The sequence below is a fragment of the Schistocerca nitens genome, chromosome 6 (genome assembly GCF_023898315.1).
Source record: "Schistocerca nitens isolate TAMUIC-IGC-003100 chromosome 6, iqSchNite1.1, whole genome shotgun sequence".
Classification (NCBI taxonomy): Eukaryota; Metazoa; Arthropoda; class Insecta; order Orthoptera; family Acrididae; genus Schistocerca; species Schistocerca nitens.
Genome location: NC_064619.1, coordinates 443,129,547 through 443,146,610, shown reverse-complemented (window position 1 = coordinate 443,146,610; position 17,064 = coordinate 443,129,547). Strand labels below are relative to the sequence as shown.

At 44.0% G+C, this 17,064-nt stretch overlaps 1 protein-coding gene across 1 annotated transcript in view; it reads left to right on the top strand.

Moving 5' to 3' along the window:
• The window catches only part of LOC126263397 (uncharacterized oxidoreductase YjmC-like), a 118,655-nt gene extending 110,180 nt beyond the window's left edge, over positions 1-8,475 (top strand). Inside the window, exon 7 of the mRNA XM_049960492.1 lies at positions 8,165-8,475. Within this exon, the coding sequence (XP_049816449.1) occupies positions 8,165-8,475 (311 nt within the window). The remainder of the gene's footprint in view (positions 1-8,164) is intronic.
• The last annotated feature ends 8,589 nt before the right edge of the window (positions 8,476-17,064 follow it).

The window sequence follows — 17,064 nt, the reverse complement described above, 5'->3', positions numbered from 1 at the left end:
GTGGTCTTGCGGTTCTAGGCACGCAGTCCGGAACCGCGGGCCTGCTACGGTCGCAGGTTCGAATCCTGCCTCGGGCATGGGTGTGTGTGATGTCCTTAGGTTAGTTAGGTTTAAGTAGTTCTAAGTTCTAGGGGACTGATGACCTAAGATGTTAAGTCCCATAGTGCTCAGAGCCATTTGAACCTTATTCACATGATCTGGCACATTCGGATTTTCACCTTTTCAGCTCTCTATCGAACAGCCTTTAAGAAATTTCCTTTCCGGATAAAAATGCGCTTCGAACATGGCTCAACGACTTCTTCGCCTGAAAACCACTTTATTTGTACAGTCGTGGAATCGAAAAGTTATCACAGCGTTGGCAGATTGTTGTAAATAGTAAAGGAGAATATATTATTGACGACTAAAGTCTCTGTTATGTGTTGTGTTTATCGAACTTAAGGAAAAACGCTACGAAGTTATGCACCAACGCACTATATCAAGATGTTCAGCAAGAAACACTTCTATTGTCCTACAATTTTCGTTCTACTGAGAGTGCACGGTTTTTAGTCAGAGGCATGCAATCTCTATGCAAATTGTTAGTATTTTCCAGGCGTTCACAGATAAGTTACCTTTAACCCTTTACAACTAGGATTGTTGACATTTTAAAAAATACCGGGAATCCGCTATGTCGATATTTACAGGATTTCATAACATGCCATCGATACATGAAGAAGTATCGATATATCGATATACCGGCGGCGAAGTCATCGAAGTATCGGCTGCACACTGATTAGATTAGGTTAGGTTAGATTAATTATTCATTCCATACACCCAAATAAGAGGGAATCCTCCTGGTGTAGAACATGTCAGATAAACACATTACAAAAATGTAATTTGAAAAACTTGAGTTTCATTAATTTTAATGATCCTCAGTAAATAAACAGTAAAATTATGTACATGTATTAAATATAAACTTCTAATATTTACAGGTTTAATACTTACATCTGCTTTCATTAAATCCATCATTCAGACATTTGCTAGTTTCTTGGCTATTATAACCAAGTTTTGTCAAAAATTAAAGTATAATAAATTTTCATTAAAATGGTCTACTGCACTTGTTGAGAAACTCATGGACGGAATAGAAGGAGTTGGCCACCAAAAATTATTTTAAATTATGTTTAAAATGTGCCTTGTCTCAAACTAAACTCTTAATGGTTGCTGGTAACTTATGGAAAATATCCGTTGCTGAATACTGGACTCCTTTCTGGGCAAGAGTAAGTGATTTTAAATCTTTATGTATATTGAAACTTCCTGGCAGATTAAAACTGTGTGCCGGACCGAGACTCGAACTCGGGACCTTTGCCTTTCGCGGGCAAGTGTTCTACCAACTGAGCTACCCAAGCACGACTCACTCCCCGTCCTCACAGCTTCACTTCTGCCAGTATATTGTTCTTATTCCTAGTATTGATACTGTGTCCTAAGTAGTTAGTTGGAAAAAAAATGTATTATTTACAACAAACTTCATTAAGGAATAAATATACTGAGAAGCAGTGGTTAATATGCCAAATTCTTTGAATAGGTTTCGACATGATGTTCTTGGATTTACACTACTCATTACTCTTATTATACGCTTCTGAACTCTAAAATTTTTTTCTCTGTTTGTGGAGTTACCCCAAAATATGATACCATATGACATAATGGAGTGAAAATAAGCAAAATATGCCAATTTTTTATATTTATATCTCCTATGTCTGAAATCATTCGCATTGCAAACACAGACTTGTTTAGGCGATTTGGCAGCTCGTTAGTATTTTACTCCCAACTGAATTTATTATTAAGTTGTAATCCCAAGAATTTTACACTCTCAACTTCTCCTATTTCCATGTCATCATATTTTATACACACACCAGAAGGAAATCTCTTGGAAGTTCTGAACTACATATAGTGGGTCTTTTCAAAGTTTAATGACAGTGAATTGGCTATGAACCACTTATTAATGTCAGTAAAAATTTGATTAGCTGCCCTTTCTAAATTTATATTTGGTTTACTATTTATTGCGATGTTTTTATCATCTGCAAATAAGACAAACTTGGCATCTGGTAATGTAACAGCTAACAGGTCATTAATATACACAAAAAACAAGAAATATACTGCCGATTTTAGATATGTGTATTTAAGTACTGATTTATTATTAGATATTCAGTACATCAACAAGCTCCATAGAGCACGAATTGAAAGGGAAACGCTGCGCGTTCACGCTTGGCGATAACTACTTTGCCAACAATGGTAACTGCATGTAAGCAGAACAATGGAGGGTGTCCGTCGTTCGGTTTCGTCGCATATCGGGTCTGTCCAGAACACTTCACGTCAAACTTTCCTCTTTTTTTCATTTCTGCCTACGCCAGCGTCCTAGCAGGTGAAGCATCAAAACTGAGTGGGGAGGTTAAACTTTGCAGTTTCTGTTGGTTACGCCCAGCGTCGATTACGTCAGTATTTCCCCTCACACGTCTCCGTCGACCGCAATGACCAATCTTGTCATTAAAATTTTTGTTCATCATTTTCAGCAGCTGTTTTCGAAGAACACTGATGTGCAGGAATAGCACACTAGTTGCATTAAAATCAGGGACGGTCACCTGTAATTGTGATCATCGGTGTCCGACACCGCAGGTATTGTCAACTGATTAGTGAAATGGACTCGAGCGAGAGAGAACTTTTGTTAGTACACTACTGGCCATTGAAATTGCTACACCACGAAGATGACGTGCTACAGACGCGAAATTTAACCGACAGGAAAAAGACGCTGCGATATGCAAATGATTAGCTTTTCAGAGCATTCACACAAGGTTGGCGCCGGTGGCGACATCTACAATGTGCTGACATGAGTAAAGTTTCCCATCGATTTCTTATACACAAACAGCATTTGATCGGCGTTGCCGGTGAAACGTTGTTGTGATGCCCCGTGTGAGGAGGAGAAATGCGCACCATCACGTTTCCGACTTTGATAAAGGCCAGATTGTAGCCCATCGCGATTGCGGTTTATCGTATCGCGACATTGCTGCTCGCGTTGGTCGAGATCCAATGACTGTTAGCAGAATATGGAATCGGTGGATTCAGAGGGTAATACCGAACGCCGTGCTGAATCCCAACGGCCTCGTATCACTAGCAGTCGAGATGACAGGCATCTTATCCGCATGGCTGTAACGGATCGTGCAGTCACGTCTCGATCCCTTAGTCAACAGATGGGGACGTTTGCGAGACAACAACCATCTACACGAACAGTTCGACGACGTTTGCAGCAACATGGACTGTCAGCTCGGAAACCATGGCTGTGTTTACCCTTGATGCTGCATCACAGGCAGGAGCGCCTGCTATGGTGTACTCAACGACGAACCTGGGTGCACGAAAGGCAAAACGTCATTTTTTCGGATGAATCCAGGTTCTGTTTACAGCCTCATGATAGTCGCATCCGTGTTTGGAGACATCGCGGTAAACGCACACTGGAAGCGTGTATTCGCCATCGTCATACTGGGGTATCACCCGGCGTGATGGTATGGGGTGCCATTGGTTACACGTCTCGGTCACCTCTTGTTCGCATTGACGGCACTTTGAACAGTGGACGTTAAATTTCAGATGTGTTACGACCCGTGGCTCTACCCTTCATTCGATCCCTGCGAAACCCTACGTTTCAGCAGGATAATGCACGACCACATGTTGCAGGTCCTGTACGGCCCTTTCTGGATACAGAAAATGTTCGGCTCCTGCCCTGGCCAGGATATTCTCCAGATCTCTCACCAACTGAAAACGTCTGGTCGATGGTGGCCGAGCAACTGGCTCGTCACAATACACCAGCCACTACTCTTGATGACCTGTGGTATCTTGTTGTAGCTGCATGGGTAGATGTACCTGTACACGCCATCCAAGCTCTGTTTGACTCGATGCCCAGGCGTATCAAGGCCGTTATTACGGCCAGAGGTTGTTGTTCTGGGTACTGATTTCTCGGGATCTATGCACCCAAATTGCGTAAAAATGTAATCACATGTCAGTTCTAGTATAATATACTTGTCCAGTGAATACCCGTTTATTATCTGCATTTCTTCTTGGTGTATCAATTTTAATAGCCAGTAGTGTACTTCTAAGAAAGAGGAGGAGGAGGGGGAGAATGAGGACAAAACGTTCGTTACACTCACATCCACTGCTACGAGATCGGCTGGAGACAATATCGTTTTATACTCTTTATGTCTATCTGAGACAAGATGAGAAGAAATTTTTTCAGTATTTCCGAATTTCGAAAACTTCATTTGATGAACTGCTAAGAGGAGTGAAAGAAGAACTCACAGGAATGGACAATAATATTTTAATTGTATTTTTCGCACCATAAGGGGGAGCGCCTTAAGACGACGATAAGACGCACACTTAATTTTGTTATGAAAATTTTGAAATATAAGAATTTTTTTTATTTCTTCATTCGCCCCGTAGGGGTGAGTTCATGGTTTCCACGCTCATCCATTTTGTCCCTTCTTATCGCGTTAATACTGCGTAAAGGTACACTTAATACTGGTAAATGCAAAAGAATAGGTGTGAGGGTTGTAAATGTGCTTGAAGGTTATTACCCTCCTAGCCTTTACAGACGTAGCAACTAAATTTCGCTACTCTCTTATGGCCCGAAAAATAAGGAATTAAATTTGAAAAAAGAACATACAACTTAGTAATTTTGTTTTTTCATCCATGTTCTTATCATTGAAATCAGACACCACCTTTGTTTAATTTCTTGCCAAGCAATCGTTTACATCACTTTGTTGCTATAGTCATCGCTTTTGTTAAAATGTGTCTGCAATCTTATGGGACTTCACTGCTAAGCTTACACACTACTTAACCTAAATTAGCGTAAGGACAAACACACACACCCATGCCCGAGGGAGGACTCGAACCTCCGCCGGAATCAGCCGCACAGTCCATGACTGCAGCGACTAAGATTGCTCGACAAATCCCGCGCGGCAGTCATCGCTTTTGACATCCCATATGAGGTGTGGCTAGAAAAAAACCGGACTAGTACTGGTGAAACAATAAAACGAATGCAATAAGGCTGAAAGTCGCGTGGCCTGTCACGTGACTCTCGCTCCGCCTACTGCTCGAGTTTCATCTGCCTCCTGCACTCAGTCTGCCCGTGGCGTCTGTTTTAAGTAGTTGACGTTTTGTCTGTGCGTCGGAAAATGTTGAGTGTACAGAAAGGACAGCGTGTTAACATCAAATTTTGTTTCAAACTAGGAAAATCTGCAAGTGCAACGTTTGTAATGTTACAACAAGTGTACGGCGATGATTGTTTATCGCGAACACAAGTGTTTGAGTGGTTTAAACGATTTAAAGATGGCCGCGAAGACACCAGTGATGACACTCGCACTGGCAGACCACTGTCATCAAAAACTGATGCAAACATGAAGAAATCGGTAAACTTGTTCGACACTTTCCTTGTTAACTCCTGTTAACTCAGACACTGCTCTGATTGTTAAACGGCGATCTTGTCGAACAAGTTTATCGATTTTTTCAATGTTTGCATCAGTTTTTGCTGACAATGGTCTGCCAGTGCGAGTGTCATCACTGGTGTCTTCGTGGCCATCTTTAAATCGTTTAAACCACTCAAACACTTGTGTTCGCGATAAACAATCATCGCCGTACACTTTTTGTAACATTACAAACGTTTCACTTGCAGATTTTCCTAGTTTGAAACAAAATTTAATGTTAACACGCTGTTCTTTCTGTACACTCAACATTTTCCGACGCACAGACAAAACGTCAACTACTTAAAACAGACGCCACGGGCAGACTGAGTGCAGGAGGCAGATGAAACTCGAGCAGTAGGTGGAGCGAGAGTCACGTGACAGGCCACGCGACTTTCAGCCTTATTACTTTCGTTTTATTGTTTCACCAGTTCTAGTCCGGTTTTTTTCTAGCCACACCTCGTATAGCAGGATGATTCTCTACTCCACCTATAAAGTCTTCTGTGTTAATCAAATGTAAACTCATGGCTACAATGTGCACAGTATAATGTAGAATGAATGTTTCGTGTCACTGTCTCAAAAATGACAGCCGTCTGTTGGCAAATCTGCAGCGGTGGTCTGTGATCTGTGTCCCAGTGCAAACACTCAAATTCAAACTAATGCATGTCCGGCGGTGACTGCCATGAACACAGTGATCTTGTCCGTCACATGTGGCGAGAGTGAGTCACTGATGCCTCATAGTGTCTCGGTGAGGCAGTGTAGTGTCCCGGTGCGAAAGCTGCAGTTCGAACGAATGTCGGTGGCCGTCGTTGATGACCTTCACCAGTGTCCCAGTGTGAAACGAGCCAAAGATTGTACATGTTGAAAGCTCAAAAAGCAGAAAGACTCCTTCACACAGCGAAATTAAAGTATAGTATAAAATAAAAATTTCGGCACTCGATATTGCCATTGTCGTATCGATATACAGGGTGTTACAAAAAGGTACGGCCAAACTTTCAGGAAACATTCCACACACACAAAGAAAGAAAATATGTTATGTGGACATGTGTCCGGAAACGCTTACTTTCCATGTTAGATCTCATTTTCTTACTTCTCTTCAAATCACGTTAATCATGGATTGGAAACACACAGCAACAGAACGAATCAGCGTGACTTCAAACACTTTGTTACAGGAAATGTTCAAAATGTCCTCCGTTAGCGAGGATACATGCATCCACCCTCCGTCGCATGGAATCCCTGATGCGCTGATGCAGCCCTTGAGAATGGCGTATTGTATCACAGCCGTCCACAATACGACCACGAAGAGTCTCTACATTTGGTACCGGGGTTGCGTAGACAAGAGATTTCAAATGCCCCCATAAACGAAAGTCAAGAGGGTTGAGGTCAGGAGAGCGTGGATGCCATGGAATTGGTCCGCCTCTGCCAATCCATCGGTCACCGAATCTGTTGTTGAGAAGCGTACGAACACTTCGACTGAAATGTGCAGGAGCTCCATCGTGCATGAACCACATGTTGTGTCGTACTTGTAAAGGCACATGTTCTAGCAGCACAAGTAGAGTATCCCGTATGAAATCATGATAACGTGTTCCATTGAGCGTAGGTGGAAGAACATGGGGCCCAATAAAGACATCACCAACAATGCCTGCCCAAACGTTCACACAAAATCTGTGTTGATGACGTGATTGCACAATTGCGTGCGGATTCTCGTCATCCTACACATGTTGATTGTGAAAGTTTACAATTTGATCACGTTGGAATGAAGCCTCATCCGTAAAGAGAACATTTGCACTGAAATGAGGATTGACACATTGTTGGATTAACCATCCGCAGAAGTGTACCCGTGCAGCTGCTGATAGTGCCTGCACACGCTGTACATGGTACGGAAACAACTAGTTCTCCCGTAGCACTCTCCATACAGTGACGTGGTCAACGTTACCTTGTACAGCAGCAACTTCTCTGACGCTGACATTAGGGTTATCGTCAACTGCACGAAGAATTCCCTCGTCCATTGCAGGTGTCCTCGTCGTTCTAGGTCTTCCCCAGTCGCGAGTCATAGGCTGGAATGTTCTGTGCTCCATAAGACGCCGGTCAATTGCTTCGAACGTCTTCCTGTCGGGACACCTTCGTTCTGGAAATCTGTCTCGATACAAACGTACCGCGCCACGGCTACTGCCCCGTGCTAATCCATACATCAAATGGGCATCTGCCAATTCCGCATCTGTAAACATTGCACTGAGTGCAAAACCACGTTCGTGATGAACACTAACCTGGTGATGCTACGTACTGATGTGCTTGATGCTAGTACTGTAGAGCAATGAGTCGCATGTCAACACAAGCACCGATGTCAACATTACCTTCCTTCAATTGGGCCAACTGGCGGTGTATCGAGGAAGTACAGCACATACTGACGAAACTAAAATGAGCTCTAACATGGAAATTAAGCGTTTCCGGACACATGTCCACATAACATCTTTTCTTTATTTGTGTGTGAGGAATGATTCCTGAAAGTTTGGCCGTACCTTTTTGTAACACCCTGTACTGGGAAATATTATTGCATGTGTTTATCGATATGTTTTTGGAAAGAATAGCGATATATCGATATTTTATCAAAAGACCTGTGTACAACATGCAATTTTGTAAGAAGTGAGCGTGTCGCAAGTAGTTGTGACGATGACGTGTGGTGCTGGTAGGAGCGCAGTCGGGCCCAAACATCCCCGTGCCCGGCAGCGGCGGTAAAGACTGCAAGGACCCGCCAAAGCACGCGTGTCTGGGCATGAGCTTCCTGGTGCTGGACCCGGACGCCTTCGGCGAAGGCTTCCGCCAGCGGCTGTCACTCTTGCTGAGCGCCCTGCGCTGCGCGGAACCGGTCGACGCTGCGAAACCCGTCCGCGCACCCGGCGACTTCTCCAAGAAATCCGCCGAGCAGTGCGACTGCCGCGGCGGCATCGCCTACGCCAAGCACCAGCGCGCCGCCATGGCAAGTGCACAACTCACTCTCTAGTAAAGTAAACGTGTGTCACATCAGAATGAATGTGTCTTCAAATGGTTCAAATGGCTCTAAGCACTATGGGACTTAACATCTGAGGCCATCAGTCCCCTAGACTTAGAACTACACTACTCGCCATTAAAATTGCTACACCAAGAAGAAATGCAGATGATAAACGGGTATTCATTGGACAAATATATTATACTAGAACTGGCATGTGACTTCATTTTCACGCAATTTGGATGCACAGATTGTGAGAAATTAGTACCGAGAACAACCACCTCTGGCCGTGATAACGGCCTTGATACGCCTGGGCATCAAACAGATCTTGGACGGCGTGTACATGTACAGCTGCCCATGCAGCTACAGCATGATACCACAGTTCATCAAGGGTAGTGACTGGCGTATTGTGACGGACCAGTTTCTAGGCCACCATTGACCAGACGTTTTCAGTTGGTGAGAGATCTGGAAAATGTGCTGGCCAAGGCAGGAGTCATTCATTTTCTGTAACCAGAAAGGCCCGTACTGGACCTGCAACATGCGGTCGTGCGTTATCCTGCTGAAATGTAGGGTTTCGCAGGGATCGAATGAAGGCTAGAGCAACGGGTCGTAACACATCTAAAATGTAACGTCCACTGTCCAAAGTGCCGTCAATGCGAGCAAAAGGTGACCGAGACGTGTAACCAATGGCACCCCATACCGTCACACCGGGTGATAAGCCAGTATGGCGATGCCGAATGCACGCTTCCAATGTGCGTTCACCGCTATGTCGCCAAACACGGATGCGATCATCATGATGCTGTAAACAGAACCAGGATTCATCCGAGAAAATGACGTTTTGCCTTTCGTGGGCCCAGGTTCGTCGTTGAGTACACCATCGCAGGCGCTCCTGTCTGTGATGCAGCGTCAAGGGTAACCGCAGCCACGGCCTCCGAGCTGATAGTCCACGCTGCTGCAAACGTCGTGAACTGTTCGTGCATATGGTTGTTGTCTTGCAAACGTCCCCATCTGTTGACTCAGGGTTCGAGACGTGACTGCACTATCCGTTACAGCCATGCGGATAAGATGCCTGTCATCTCGACTGCTCAATGCGAGCAACAATGTCGCGATACGATAAACCGCAATCGCGATGGGCTACAATCCGACCTTTATCAAAGTCGGAAACGTGGTGGTACGCATTTCTCCTCCTTACACGAGGCATCACAACAACGTTTCACCAGGCAACGCCGGTCAACTGCTGTTTGTGTATGAGAAGTCGGTTGGAAACTTTCCTCATGTCAGCGCGTTGTAGGTGTCGCCACCGGCGCCAACCTTGTGTGAATTCTCTGAAAAGCTAATCATTTGCATATCACAGCATCTTCTTCTTGTCGGTTAAATTTCGCGTCTGTAGCACGTCATCTTCGTTGTGTAGCAATTTTAATGGCCAGTAGTGTATTTAAACCTAACTAACTTAAGGACATCACACACATTCATGCCCGAGGCAGGATTCGAACCTGCGACCGTAGCAGCAGCGCGGTTCCTGACTGAAGCGCCTAGAACCGCTCGGCCACAGCGGCCGCCTGTGAACGTTTCTCTCTGCAGTGGAGTGGCCACTGATGTTCAGTTACCTGGCAGATTAAAACTGTGTGCTGAACTGGGACTCCGACCCGCATCCTTTGTCTGTCACGACCATTGCTCTTACCGAGTTCTTAAAGCTCAACTCACGAGCCGCTGTTACAACTCTGCTTCCCCCAGTACCTTCCTCCTGCTTCTGAAACTCAGCGGATGTACTCCTTGTAAAACGTAAACATTCACGTCCAGAAATGCCACAATTAATAAAATGCTCAGGGGTGTTACACCGTGGTCGAACGGATTTCACACTTAAACCTAACATTTCTTCCCGATCTAAAATGGTTCAAATGGCTCGGAGCACTATGGGACTCAACTGCTGAGGTCATTAGTCCCCTAGAACTTAGAACTAGTTAAACCTAACTAACCTAAGGACATCACAAACATCCATGCCCGAGGTAGGATTCGAACCTGCGACCGTAGCGGTCTTGCGGTTCCAGACTTCAGCGCCTTTAACCGCACGGCCACTTCGGCCGGCTTTCTTCCCGATCTGTGGACGACATTTTCATGAGGTATCGTAGCTTCTTTGAGTGTCCGATTCAGACTCTGACTTGCTACTGAATGCAGCAAAATTTCGTTTACGCCTGCTCCCGTGCAGTGGCTTGACCTCACATGCTTTGAAAACACGGACGTAATTGGTCTCTGGTTGCCGTCGTCCACTGTTGCTATTGCCCCATTGCGGAAGACTGGTGCACATGTTCTTCAGCACCGGAATCCAGACGTCTGTCAACTTCATGCCCTTGTCCTTCGTATTGAAATTGCTGAGGTGTTTTACAATCTCTAAGGCCTCTCTGTATAGCCTTTCATGGTATCCGCTTGTGGCTGCCAGATGCTTTAAAAATAAAAAAGGAAACGAATATTTGGTTCCACTACGAGCATAATACGTTTGTTTTGTGAAGGCATGGAAGAGAGAAACTAGGCCGTTTTCACAAGCATCTGAACGGGATTAACCCGAAGGTTCTGTTTACCATGGAGAAGGAGGCAGGCGGAAGATTAAATTTTCTTGATGTGTTAGTTTTCAAGAAAGAAGATGGTTGGGTCAAGCAGCTTACCGAAACACACACACACACTGACCGTTACCTACGCCAGGATTCGAACCAACACCCACAACAAAAGCGAGGCATCATAAAAACATGGGCGAATAGGGCAAGAAACGTGTGCGAACCAGAGCTGCTTGACGCAGAATTAAAACATCTCACCAATGCATTGCTCATGAATGAGAGCGTTAAGACCGCCACGCAAACATCATGACGCTTGTGAAATCGAAAGTTTTCCGGGTTTTCAATAAGGACGTTACTGACCGCATAGGAAAAATCTTGAAAAAGCGGAACATAGCCGTAATCTATGAACCCACCCAGAAGACACAAGACCACCTAAAACTTGCGAAGGATACTAGAAAACTGCTGTAAAAAGCAGGGGTTTGTAGGATTCCATATAGTTGATAGCCGTAATCTATGAACCCACCCAGAAGACACAAGACCACCTAAAACTTGCGAAGGATACTAGAAAACTGCTGTAAAAAGCAGAGGTTTGTAGGATTCCATATAGTTGTGGGAAGGTGTACGTGCGTACTACAAAAAGAACGGTCACAGAGAGACTAGGAGAGCAGAAGGGCAATTGTAGAAAAGGAGAGATTGACAGATAACCTGTTACATACTTTGCAGCCAGGAGACCACCGCATTTATCCTGACAGGACTCAAGCTGGTAGCCACAAGCGGGTACCATAAAATGCTAGGTGGCCAATACTTCGGCTTGTGGGCCGTGCCTTGGCATGAGTGCCATAGCGCTCAGCCTGGTTGGCACATTTCCCCCACCACCACATCACAATGTTGGAGTGCAGGGAAGGTAACGAGGGGAGTACTGTGACCGCTCCACATTTATATTGCAAGGCAGTCGCAGTTTGTACAAGCTGGTTTTATATTCCACATTTCTCAATGACACAGAATCAAAAACAAATTTTCTGTATTACTAAATTGTTTTTGGCCTGCTGAAAACGTAATAAATTTTCTATCCGGTTCGAACTGTCGGCATATCGCCAAATGCAGACAATTTCACAGATTTCCAGACTCCGGTTGCCACCTAATAGTGACTTATTTAGTTTCATAATCTTTCCCACACACATCCAGCTCGAAATATTGTACTACTTTTCAACCTCATTATAGAGACGTGGAAACCCTACCTGAGGAAAGCAATGTGCATGTCCTAGACAGTCTTAAAGGGATTTCTATTTAAAATGGGAATTATCTTGCAGCTCAATCAGTTACATCTAGACATGCACAAGGGCACTTGCAATTGAAATGGCAAACAGTCTCGAAAATAGCTCGGTAAACAGATATAAGACTGGCAGTCTCCTCAAAATGTTTAACAAACTGTCCTTATAACTTGTAATATTGTTTTAAGACCACAATGAATTCTTCAAACCTCAGTTTTCTCTGACGCCAGTGAGCTAAGGGGAGTGAATTGTGTTTGTCAGAATGAGTCCCTTCTACGAGGGCCGTTTGAAAAGTCCGTGCAAAGACCGAGAGATGGCACCACCGGCGCGTATCGAGGTCATGTTTAGTTAGTAGCATCTGTGGAAAGAACGCACACCCAGTTTCAGCCAAATTGGTCTATTTCTTTGTGTTTGGCATTCGTGTGAATCAAGGAAGTCGAGTGACTGTCAAAAAATGGACGAAGAAGAATTTCGTGTGGTGATAAAACATTACTTCATGAAAGGCTAAACGCCTCAGGAGACTAAAGAGAAGCTTGATAAACATTACGATGACTCGGCACCTCTGATTAGAAAAGCTGGTAAGTGGTTTCAAAATTTTCGGTGTGGCCATATGGACACAAGTGATGTTGAACGTTCTAGACGCCCTGTGGAGGTTACGACTCCAGAAATCATTGATAAAATCCATGATATGGTGATGGATGATAGAAGAGTTAAGGTGCGTGAGATTGCTAGTGCTGTGGGCATCTCGAATGAATGGGTACATAATATTTTGCATAAACATTTGGACATGAGAAAGCTATCCGCAAGATGGGTTCCGCGATAGCTCACGCTTGACCAGAAACGGAATCGTGTGAAGTGTTGCAAGGGTGGTTTGCAGCTGTCCAGGAAGAATCCGCAGGACTTTAAGCATCATTTCGTCACTGTGGATGAAACATGGATACATTACTATATTCCGGAGACCAAACAACAATCTAAACACTGGGTTACCAAGGGAGAATCTGCATCAAAAAAGGCGAAGACCAGTCCTTCGGCCAGAAAGGTTATCGTGACTGTCTTTTGGGATTCGCAAGGGATAATCCTCATCGACTATCTGGAAAAGTGTAAAACTATTACAGGTGCATATTATTCATCGTTATTGGACCATTTGAAAACCGAGCTGCAAGAGAAACGCTGGCGATTGGACCGCAAAAAAGTCCTTTTCATCACGTCAATGCACCAGCACACACATCAGCAGTTGTGGTCGCAAAATTAATGGAAATAGGATTCCAACTCGTTTCACATCCCCCTATTCTCCAGACTTGGCTCCCTTGGACTACCGTTTGTTCAACAATCTGAGGAAATGGCCAGCGGGACAAAGATTTTATTCAAACGAGGAGGTTATTGTAGCAACTAATAGCTATTTTGTAGACTTGGACAATTCCTATTTTTCGGAAGGGATCAACAAATTAGATCAGCCTTGGATGAAGTGTATAAGTCTAAAAGGACACTACGTCGAAAAATAAAAAAGATTTACCCCAAACACGTAAGTAGTTTTCATTTTTGCACAGACTTTTCAAACACCCCTTGTACAACGCGATTTTGTTTTTCGGTGCTTCCCCTAGAAATCAGAAAAAGTTGTTTTTCACTTTGCAGTGTCTTACTGTGGGCAGTGTACAGTCAAATCAACTTAAAAGGTAAGGTCTTGCAGTCCATTCTGGATGGTCTAATTCTCGTTCCTTCACTGCTTTTTCCTGCATAAATTCAACAACTGTGAATTTTTAAATCAAAAAATCGTTCCAGGTTATTCCTTGACTTAAGCAACGTACTTTGCAATAATATACAATGTCTCTATACTCTTCACTCAGTTCCATCGAAAGTTGTTCCAACTGCTGGTGGGACAATGGGTGCGACTTCAGAAATATTCGTACGACCAATTTTTTCAAATGCTCCATGCCTGCAAATTTAGCACAAAGTGCTTCTTGAGGTACAGAACAATGAATCTCTTCTGTCATCCTTGTAATTTTTTGCTTTTGTCAACTAAACCTTTAAATTCTCTCTGCATGTTACTGTCAAGTCGTTTCATAGCAGATATACAATATCCATTGCTTATGGGTAATATATAGTGAAAATTATCATCCCTCTTTTCTGTCGCGACAGTGCCGAACTTAAGACAGTTGTGCTGATCGAAAAATGGCAGACCACGATGTTAAATGAAATGTCACGCTGATCTGAGTACTTCCGAGCAGGGCCAAGCAGAGCCGAGACAGGCCGGGCCCTGGTCCGCCCACGGCCTGCACACGCTGCAGTGGTGTATAGTGCACGCAAAATGCCGCGGCCCCTATATGCGCAGTCAGCTGGGGAAGCAGGAAGCATGGGTGAGATGCAGTGGTGGGGGGTGGCTCAGAGCGCTGTAGGGGAAATGCCAAGCGCTGGAGGGGAAGTGCCATTCAGAACTGAAACCTAGCTCACATTTTTTGCGAATATTAACTGAGGCCCCTCGACACCCACACTTGCATGGTGACCATTCAAAAAGATGTACCATCACCTCTGCTTTCATTAGTATCTAAAAAGAATTCCGCCGAAAATGTAGTGATTTATTATCGCATGGCTTGTTAATCATTTGTAACTTTCAGAGAACTGTCTTGAACGGTGAAGTTTGAGTAAAACCAACATATTTCCCTTATTGCCAAGTTAAAATTTACTTCTTTTGCCAAAAGACAGCGGAGTTTACAGAGTTTCACCTCACTAAGATGTTGTGCAGACGCAGTTGCAAGAGAATTCTGAAACTGGTTTGTTAAATTCGTTATATGAGGAACTACAATAATGTTGGAAGCTGAAGAAGTGAATTAAAATCTGTGCTGCAGCCAAACCCAGGTCTTCTTGCTTACTAGGCAGATATGCTGACCATTACACCACGACAGCATTATGGTCAACATAGCTGCACGAACTAGCCAAGTCAAATACCATCCCCAACACAAACTCCAATTCATATCTCCCCTTATATTGTCACTATTACCAGGGCTCTCTGACATTGGAATAGCACCCCAGCATTGGATGTAATGGGGAAGTGCTGTACTAAATGTACTAGTAAACAAGAAGACCTGGGTTCGAGTCCTGGCCACAGCACAAATTTTAATTCCATTCCTTAGCTTCCAACGTTATCGTCTCAGGGAAAATTTAATTTAAGATCTATACTAACACTTGTAGTGCAGCACTTCACATGCTATTTTCATGAGCACCTATGGAAAGAGGTATGATAGTGAAACTACCACTTGGCGCTAAATAGTTGGACGTCCACGATTCTTCACGGACCTGCCCTGTAAAGTGGGATAGATGGCGTTCTGTGGCATCTCTGCCGAAAGAGCACAATACTGGTGCACACACACAAGTGTTTGGGAGCACACCGTTTATAGTACATTGTTGAACAAGGAGCTCTGCAGCAGACCACTAGTATATATTCACATTTTCGGCCAACGACATCGTCAATTATGACTGCAGTGGGCACGGGAAAATCGGGATTCGACCATCGATCAATGGAAACATGTCAACCCTTCGGGTTAATCACATTTTTCCTACATTAGGTCGATGGTCGTCTCCACAAACTCCTTCATAGAAGTGAATGGCGGCTCGAAACGTGTAGTGCGCCTCGGACGCGGGCTGATGGGAGCAGTATTATGCTATAAGAGACATTGTCCTGCGCTTGCATGGGACCTGTGATGGTAATCGAAGACACGCTGGCAGCTGCGATCCACATGCATCCCCACATGCTTGATGTCTTCCCCGACGGGGATGTCATCTTTCATCAGTATAATTGCCTGTGTGTCGGTGCAAGAACTATGTTACAGTGGTTTGGGGAGCATTTTAGTGAACTCACGTTAATATCTTGGCTACCAAATTCGCCTCATGTACATCCTTTGGAAACCATCGGGGTTGCTATCTGGCGCCATCACCGCATACGCAAATCAGTGGCCTGTTATTTACGCGAGTTACATGACCTGTGCATGGACATCTAAAGCGACACATCTCCACAAAACCATCAACAAACTGTCGGATCCCTGACACGCAGAGTCAGTTATCTCTTTCGTTCCAGAGGCGGACAAACAAGCTATTGAGCAGGTGGTCATAATGTTTTGGCTCATCTGTGTAACTGATCTGCACACATGGCAGAGTAAGCCCATTGGAGGCCCAGAACGGTAAAACTAAATAAGGCTCCCAGTCTGCCTAGAAATTGATGTTTTTGTAGGGTACATTTTGTAAAAAAATGAGTTATGTAGGTACAATGGCTGACAAAATGTGAAGAGTGTCCAATGTGTGTTCTCTTCGCTCTAGTAATTGTAATACAGATAAAGATATAGGTGAGAAACTTAGAATATGAATCAGCCTGTAGTACAGAAACTACTGGGCACAGTGCAAAGCAATACTAATGAATAGAGTAAGAAATTACATTTTCTTTTATATGTTTGGAAACGAAGCTTGTTCAGTCACAGTATTTGTTAGTTTCGTAACCTTAGTATGAGATAACAATTATTATTGACAGTATTGTAGTACATGTTTCTGTGCCTTTATTTTACTGAAATGATCAGTAATGTCGTTTAAATCTATTTAATATGGAACATTTCTTTCAGTTGATAAAATGGACAGACCGCAATGTTGCATCGTTCTTCTTAACAACATGGGCACTGCAGTATTGTATTTATCCACCGATACCAAGCAGTGACTTTCAGTTAAAATGTCCTTCCATGAACAGGAGTTACGTAAAGTGTGTACGAAGATAGGTTGTGACCCAAGAACAAGACATATGGAAG